We start from the raw sequence: 9,427 nt of genomic DNA, 5'->3' as shown, positions 1-9,427 counted from the left end.
CTACACAAGCAATACAATAAAGCTGGGCTTAAGGAAGAATTTCCTAAAAAAAAAATCATACTAGCTTTTGACTTGTTGTTTTAGAGTCAGAAATTCCCATTTCAAGTTTCAGAATGAATTAAGTATAAAATACGAGATGTTTTAAAACTGCACACCTTTGAAGGTGACACAGCTAAGAGAGATCGAATATGTTTCCTGTACTCAGGATGTCTTAATATTATCTCCTATTCATCTTTCCCAGATTTTTAAGACTCTTCATCAATAGGTAAACCATTGAAGTTTTAAGTAATTCTGACATTTAAGATTTAACTATTAATAAAGAATGTTTGAAAGGTATCAACAAATTTGAAATTATGAATAATTCAATAGCTATTAAAATTAAAGTAAAGGGGTTATAGCTATTTTGGTTTTCTTCCCATTTCCATTACTTCTAAATTTGGAATCTCTTTTCTCTCTCTCTTTCTGATTCATCAACATAAAAACCAGTTTACTTCTGTTTCAAATAGGACTGTTGGTTATGCTTTTTATATATGTTTTATATATTTCCACTGCATTTGTAGGGGCCAACGGCAGGTTGCACCAACATGGTCCACTTTAACATGAAGATTATTTTGAGTTAAAAGCAACCAAACCGAGCAGATGCAGGACTAACTTCACCTCCTGCTCAACTGTCTGCCAATATCAGGAAAAGAGCTATTAACAGAGATTACTCTTTACCTGAGAAACTTATCTGCATAATAGGGCAACCTTTGTTTTCCAAACATTTCCTCTCTTCTTCCTGCTAATGGTCTTCCTCCCCTTGTATCCTCAGAACTCCATCCCTCTCCATAGGTAGCTTAGGATGTCTCATAAGACTCACGTTGCCTGACTGTCTTTGGAACTCCATGTCTAAAACTAAATTTGATTTTCTCCTATTAATCTATCTCTTATCAATTTGATTCTGAGTCCAGCTAAGAGGATCTTGAGGGGTAGGGGGAATTTCTTCCTTCTCAACACTGTTTATCAAACTTCAACCCTTAGAGTTTGCAATTTTTAAATAATGAAAAGAAGGAACAGAAATTGCCAATCAGAAGTATATTTTAATTGGCTTTCATTTCTAAGAGCCAGATGAGGCATATTTTGTCAATAGCATGTCAAAGTCATAGTCATATCTTTCATAAATCCGTTCCTTAATTTGGTCAATTAATGAAGGAGTAACTCAACAATCACTTACTGAGTTCATACTGCATGCCAAACATTGTCATTGGCAACTATGATCAAATACAACCACAGCCCTAGAGAATTTTACAATGTTGTAGGGAACACTGAAAAGGAAACAGATAATTTAAAAGTGGTAGTAAGAGGTACAGAGCATGAACAGGTACAATGAAAGCATGGCTTAGAAAGGCGACAGTAAACAAAATCTTGGGAGATTAGGAGAGTTTCCCAGAGAAAGTAACTACAACTTGTTCAAACTCCAGGAGCACGTCTCTGAGCCCCCCCCCCCCCCCCCCCCCCCCCCCCCCCCCCCCCCCCCCCGCCCCAACATAAACAAAAGTATCCCAAAAGCTAGAAAAGGAAGTGAGAATATTTTGAATCTGTCATGGGCTTAATCTTAGGTCTCACAGAACAAAGACCTTCAAATTGAGGAGAAAAAGTTCTTTAAGAGCTGTGAAAGGTGTTTAATCTGCTAATTACCATTTCAAAGGACAGTGACAGAGGGGATAGCACCCTCAAGATCTGTGAACACCAGAGCTTCCAATACTGCTTAGCTGGGTCTTCGTATATTCTTTTTGTGGCTGCTCAGAGGTCCAACTTCCCTCCTCTATCTTACTTTCTATCCATTCTTTAATTTTTGTCCTAGCTGCTTTTCTTTTTATACATACCCTAAGAGATAATTTACATTTATTTTTAGTTATCAGTTGAATTTTCTGACTCTAATCGTTAGCTATGCCTAAAAATCAATTGAGTTGGTGAGAAACTTCTTTGAGAGGAAACTTACCACAAGAGAAGAGAGACTCTGGAGTAGGGATTGAAATTGAATGTTGTTAAGAAAAATAATATTCATGACACTTGTTACGTAAAGTAAACTTTATTCAAGTGTAGGGACTACTCCAATGGGGTTTTGTAGTAAGGGAGAGAGATTGGACTCAACTCCAAACACAACAAAGAAAAGTGGTAATTATAGACAAGGAGCAGGTGGGGGGTGGGGAAAGATATCATCAGATGGAAAATTATTAAGAGGAAACAGGACTAAGGACAGGGGGAGGTCCTGGCTAAACTGACCTAACAGGATTCTTGTTAAAGATGGGCCAGGGTGATCAGATATCACCTGGGGGATAGTGGCTAAACTGATTCAGGAAGGATTCTTGCTAAAATTGGGCTCTCAAAGACATGCCCAAGGATGGGGCCTATTTGAAAAATAGCTCAGAAGAACCTGACTGAAGTTTGGTCAAGAACAGTATCTTTGTTAGTCTATCCTCTGGTTCAGGGAAAGATGAGATATTCTTTTCTTTGAACACTATAAGTCCATTTCTCATCGAGTGGCTTCTTGTTCATTAAGTACTAGCTGAACCATCTGTTGGGATTTGGTAGTAGAGGATATTTGCAGGATGGTGCTAGCAGTCAGGCATTTAAAGAGTGGAATCTTTATGAAAATAAAGAAAAACAAAGATTAATAGTTGAAAACCCAGTTCCTGAGTCCAGAGGGCAGCCACTCAAGATTTCTAAATGCTGGGTTCAAAGACAGCAGTGGTAATCTGATGAATTTCCTGGTTTGCAATTTGAATTGTCTTGGTGATGATGGCATCTGGTGTCCTAGTGAACTTTCCGAGTGCACCACACAGCAGCAGACTTGAAGGTTGTTCATACATGATCTGTTGTGGTTATTTCTTTGAAGTTTGTATTAAGTTCAGTTCTAGCTTGCAGTGCTTCGGGAAAAGGGCAATATTAATTCTCAGTGATGACCAGAGAAGACTGGGAGAAAAATTGGAAATGTCCATTTGGACAGCTATAGCCAGATACTGGAGGAAACTAGAATTGAGACTCCACAGGATGTGCTATCGTTTTTTACTCTAACATAAAATTTCTAAAATTACCCCTATGTTGATTCTTGTTTACAAAACAAGTCTGGTCTTATTATATTTGGCCCTATTATTTACATAAGTGAAGCAGGAATGATAATTGACCATGTAGGCCTTTTTGAGTTTGATTTGCTGGAATCTGACATAAAGAATCTCAGATTAGACTTTTAAAAGCCTCCTGAGGCTAAGGGGGCACCTCTGTGGCTCAGTCAGTTAAGCATCTGACTCTTGATTTTGGCTTAGGTCATGATCGCTGAGTTGGGAGATCTGAGCCCGGAGTTGGGCTCTGTGCTCAGTGGGGAGTCTGCTTGAGATTCTCTCTCTCTCTCCCTTCCCCTGTCCTCTGCCCCTCCCCTGACTCATTAATTTAAAATAAAGAAATAAATCTTAAAAAAAAAAAAGCCTCCTGAGGCTAGGAAACCAAGCCAAGAACTTGTCATCAGACCTCACTAGTGGCACCTATAGATTTGGTTGAATTTCTTTCTTCTTCAGATACCTAAGATATCCTAGGTGTCCTAGGTCTGCCAGGAAGTGACCTTCCCTACTCACCTATACAGCTGGGAACTTTGTAATCCAGATACCAGGCTGGTTTTCCCAGAAGGGCTTTAGGCATTGGCTCCATAAAGTCAATTTTAGTTCCTTTTTTTAATTAAGATTTTATTTATTTATTTGACAGAGATAGAGACAGCCAGCGAGAGAGGGAACACAAGCAGGGGGAGTGGGAGAGGAAGAAGCAGGCTCCCAGTGGAGGAGCCTGATGTGGGGCTCAATACCAGAACGTCGGGATCACGCCCTGAGCCGAAGGCCGATGCTTAACGACCGAGCCACCCAGGCGCCCCCAACTTTAGTTCCTTAAACCAGATTCCATGTACATCATTTTCAAATATGACATATAAATATGACATTACATAACCAAGTATATGCAGGTTCCAACCAGTATGAGCTGTTACAAACAGAATAGATTCTTTTTGAAGATTTTATTTATTTATTTATTTATTTGCCAAAGAGAGAGAGAATACAAGCAGGGGACGTGGCAGGCAGAAGGAGAAGTAGACTCCCCACTGAGTGAGGACCCTGACCCGGGACTCGATCCCAGGACCCTGGGATCATGACCTGAGCCCAAGACAGACTCTTAACTGACTGAGCCACCCAGTGTCCTGAGAATAGATTCTTTCTGAACTTATGCAATTAATTATATTGCCATGAAAATTAGAGTATTCAATAAGACTTTTTGAATTCTGGAGGTACCAAGCAGGAAGAAAAAACATATGTTTCATATCTGTTTACAAAATATAATCTGAAAATAGTTGTGAGTTATAGATACCTAAAGAAAAAGGAAAAAGGGTTCCTTAAATCTGGAAAATAAAACATTAAAGAACTAGCAATGTTCCAAACAAAAACATAATCACCCTTTAACAGGTCATTCAGTCCCATGTAACTAACTCTTGTTCTGATTGATCTTGGGTTAGCAGTTTCATGAACCCATAAGCTTCTCCACTAGAATTCTGTAAATCCCTAGTCCAGCAGTATAAAGGTATTAAAGCAATGCCCTCATGAGGCACTCTGGCCTGTGGCTGATTGCAAATGTTTTCAGAGAAAAAACAGAGTAAAACAACAACTGTGAATGACAGAAGACTTAAAATGGTCATAGTTAAAGATCTGATGAGAGTTCATTTAACAAGGGAGTTCGGTTATTTCTGTGGCATGCAACATTTAAAATGGTAATTAGAATTATGACTAACAATATTGAACCAAGACATATCATGAGCAGCAAGAATATTGGCAAATATCTATGAACTTATCCAATTTCTACAATATTTATGTTAATAACATTACTCATACAAATGGAACCTGGGGAAGATTACACAACCCTTTTTATTTGGGAACAGCCTTTTGTGCAATTCAACATATCAAGTAAAATGAATTTTTTTTCAAACAGAAGTTCTCACATATTTATTACTGAACCAACCAACTAGCGCAGAAGTATAGCAACAGAGAAAAACCATTTTCCCAATAAAATATGTCTAATTGTTCATGTAGTAATGATATTTATGCAGTGATACAAACACGTGTACCATCTCCTATGTGATTCCTATAGACCCAGCTTGGTTCTTGTTACATGTCTCCTCTTGGAATTGTATCTGATTTTATTACCAGTGTTCATTTGAATCCACTGGGGGATGGCACGATTCTGCTTTAGTTTCTTCTCCAGGAATTGCTCGATCTTGAAAGTCTTGTGAGAAGACGTGGAAAGGAACAATCAACTGCAGACCACAATGGTGGAGAAAAGGAGAGAGCTAAAATTATTTTTAACATTTTTCTTTACAAGTGGAAAGAACAAATCCTTTGAGATTTTTCAGGACCCTCTGAGAAATCTCAAGGTCAGTTATAGAACAGAAAGATTTCATTAAAAATTTAATTTGGGAGAGATAAAATTGACAAAAATGTCAAAAAACATTAGCTCATTTACAAGTGAGAAGTCTTGGTTCATTTAAATAATCAAGGATATGATAAAGATTTACATAAAGCACACGAAATTATTCAAATAAGATATAAAAGCTTTGTTTCCTAGGGACGTTACTTAAAAGGTAAAGAAAAATCTTTTAGAATGTCTTATTAAGAACAGACCAATAATCTAAGAAAATTTTGTAGTTTTAACAAATAGATTACTAAATTCTAGATTTGTACCAGAGTAGTTTTGATATTAAAACTTATTTTTTAAATCCTTACAAATAAATCTGTTCAATCTTACCAGCTTGACCACATATAAAATTCCTTTTATACAAAATTTCTATGACTTTCTATATCCATTCAATATTTGTCCTATATTTTTCATCTTTCTCAATCTGAAACAACCAGGCAACTTACTTTAGGCTAAAATTGTTCTCTTTTTTTCCCTTAATAAAAATACATCCTTTATACCCTGGATGCTTTTCCTGGTCAAAAACACATCCTACTTTCCTTGCATACTTTCATACGAAGTTGTTTTTCATCATCCTTATTATTTTCAGCAGTTTAATTACACATATCCATTATGAATTTAACCATTAGTAGCCTTTCTTCTCTAGAGAAAACTAGAAAGTAAACAATTGTGAAGTGTCTCACATGCAAGCAATCTGTAGCAAGCTAGCAAATTTTGTGAATATAATATCTCACAATTTTTACAGGTACAGTTGACCCTTGAATAACATGGGTTTGAACTCTGTAGTCCACTTACATGCATATTTTTTCTGATAAATACATTACAGTACTGTAAATGTATTTTCTCTTCCTTTTGATTTTTCTTAACATCATCTTTTGATTACTTTAGTGTAAGAATACAGTATACAATACACATAACATACCAAATATGTGTTAATCGACTATGTTATCTGTAAGGCTTTCAGTCAACAGTAGGTTATGAGTCAAGCTTTGAGGGGGGTCAAAAGTTATATGCAGATTTTTGACTGTGTGGGGGTTGGCACCTCTTCACCCCTATGTTGTTCAAGGCTCAACTGTATATTCTTCCTCATGGCACAAATTCTCAATGTGGCAAAGAGAACATATTTATTAATAGACCCAACTATATTTAGCTTCTATATGCCATATAAAAATAAGATAACAGAAGTATATAAACTTATACTCATGCTTAGTGGTTAATGTTTCAGTACTTTGTCTTACTTAGAAATAATCTAGATATTTAATGAATATCTGTTCCTTGTTTTAGCATAGCTCTAAGATTTCAAGTTACCAAAAAGATTTTGGGAACAATTTTCAGGCAGACATACTATAACACTAAACAAGGCTAGCTATCATCTCAAGTTATTTCCGTATTGACTACTCTTAGAGTACGTGCATGTTAGGCAAATAGCACAAAAGCAAAAACCTAAATGAAGTTAAATGCATTTTTTTGTTTGTTTTATTGCTGTTTTTGTTATGCATGAAGTAATGGGTATCGAGCAATTAATTTTTTTTCAAGCAATTGATTTTTACTCCATTTTACATGTACATTTTTTCCTTGGGTTGAAGTTTCAATTTCATAATTTTAAACATACAGTAATAAAAGCTTATTTGGCTAGTAAGCCCAAATAGGATAAAAATGTATATTCAAATGATACTTAATGTTGATGACTCATACGAAATAGCTTTATTTTTATTTGTTTTTAAAGATTTTATTTATGTATTTGACAGAGACAGACAGCCAGTGAGAGAACACAAGCAGGGGGAGTGGGAAAGGAAGAAGTAGGCTCCCAGCGGAGGAGCCTGATGTGGGGCTCGATCCCAGAACTCCGGGATCATGCCCTGAGCCGAAGGCAGACGCTTAACGACTGCACCACCCAGGCGCCCCATATAAGACATAGCTTTAAAAAAATTAAACCACCAATATTAAACAAGTCTTAATTGCCAAAGATTTACCCAAGTCACCTGAATTTGAGAAGTATTTGGATTAATTTCTCTATTTCTGGGAGTTTCAAGAATATGTAACTTATATACGTGCTCATTTGTCTCTAAACCAATTTGAATAGAACTCCTTTAAGGGATTTTATTTATCAATTCGCTAGTACTGTCCAAGGGTAAGAAAATATCACATATGCATAACACACAGAGAGATACATAATCATATGAACAGACACAGAGAGAGTATAACTTTCTACTCTAAAAATTTAGTACACTTTTATTTCATATTTTTAATTTAAGGGAAAATTGAAGGTGGTATAAGGATAAAAGAAGAGCAGAGGTGATGATGGGAAAGGAGGGACTTTAGAGGAGCCAGATTGGAGAAATCTTCATTTTCTCAAAGAGTTCATTGAAGGTCCAAGCATTTTCCTTGGTAAAATCATACCAACAAGAAGGAGATGGATAAAATGTGTGGGCTGTATAGCCAGTAGGGGTTCAAGAAAGGGGTTTCAGTCAACTGAAAAGTTCTCGTGGGAGTAGCAGGATCAAATAGAGAGAATAGTGAGGTCTCACAAAGAGCCAGGAAAAATTTTCCAGTCTGGAAATCGGAAAATGAAACCACATGCAACATAAAGAACCAAGAAAAATCACCAAGTCCAGGAAGTTAAGGGGTAATCCCCACTCCAGACAGAGAGTCAGGAAGAAAAGAATTCCAATCCAGCAGATAGTTTTCAAAAAAGAAGCCTGAGCCTCTAACCCAGATTCTGCTTGTCTGGAATTGTATTCAATAACCTCAACCATAAAATATTTTAAAAAAGAAATTCATCTTCAAAGTACACATATTTTCTCTTATTAGAAATGTTTTGTGAATGTGGTACAGAATTTGAAGGGAATCCCAAATGTGGAATTCAAAATAGAACTCTAAGTCCTATCTTCGTAATACAAGATCTTTTTATAATATATATCTCTCTAGCTCACTTCTCCTTTCAAGAGTCTCTGGGGTCATCCTATCACAGTTGTAATATAAAGCAAACTCCTTCCACGTTCTACAAGTGACTGTACTTGCCTCCTGAATCGTCTCTTCCCACTCTCTCCCTATTGCTTGCTCCTCTAGTCATACAGGATTTCTCACAGCTCCTTGAACTTGTCAAGCTTGTTCCTGCCTCAGGGCTTTTATCCTTGTTCTCCGAGCCTAAAGTGCTCTTCCCCAGACTTCAGATGGCTTTTTTCCCCATTATTCAAGTCTCTGCTCAATACCCTCAGGCCCCACCCTCATCCTCTATTTACTTACCTTGGTTTTCTTCATAATACTTCCAACTCTGAAACTATCTGGCTCGTGAATTAACTGTATCACTCTCCATCATAATGTATAGTCCAAAAGTGTTGGGAGATTTTCACTACTGTGTCCTGACCACTTAGAACAAAATCTGGTACATAGCAGGTTCTTAGCATATATATTTTGAAAATAAATACATGGTTAATGAGTGATTATACACTTAGTGACTACTGCATTAATTTAGAAGAATTAATTCTAGTGAGAGTATTAATTATCCATTTTGAGTGATAGTGATACTTCATGCATTCAAATACTTAAGCTTTCTCAGGGAAGCATATATGCTAGCCTGGATATTTTCTGGTTATATTACTTAATAGAGAAAAGGGAACAATAGCATTTAAGCCCATTGTCACCAGAAAATATCAAAATACATGAAGCTTTATTTCTGTAAGAGTAAAGAATTCATATTTACAACTGAGATGGATTATTTGACGTTTCTTAAGTAAAGGAAGGCTCAAGTTTGTCTAAGGTTGAAAAAGATTAGATTATATCATTCTAGAGAACAACTGTTTGCTCAAATTCACACAGGATTACAATTAAAGGTCACAGGAAAGCTCATTTTGTTTTACTTCTTATTGAAATGAGGGAAATGTCTTAAATTAGGGGCTCTTCTCATATAATTAACAATCTCTAAAACCTCATTTCTTTTTTT

At 36.4% G+C, this 9,427-nt stretch overlaps 1 protein-coding gene across 1 annotated transcript in view; it reads right to left on the bottom strand.

The window, feature by feature from the left end:
- Nucleotides 1–5,154: 5,154 nt before the first annotated feature.
- The window catches only part of LOC100477333 (putative 60S ribosomal protein L39-like 5), a 9,962-nt gene continuing 5,689 nt past the window's right edge, over nt 5,155–9,427 (bottom strand). The window contains exon 2 of the mRNA XM_002923065.1: nt 5,155–5,313. Within this exon, the coding sequence (XP_002923111.1) occupies nt 5,155–5,313 (159 nt within the window). The remainder of the gene's footprint in view (nt 5,314–9,427) is intronic.

Source organism: Ailuropoda melanoleuca, chromosome X (genome assembly GCF_002007445.2).
Source record: "Ailuropoda melanoleuca isolate Jingjing chromosome X, ASM200744v2, whole genome shotgun sequence".
In the NCBI taxonomy this organism is placed as follows: Eukaryota; Metazoa; Chordata; class Mammalia; order Carnivora; family Ursidae; genus Ailuropoda; species Ailuropoda melanoleuca.
Note: the sequence above shows the minus strand (reverse complement) of the source record. Positions and strands in the feature narration are given on the sequence as shown.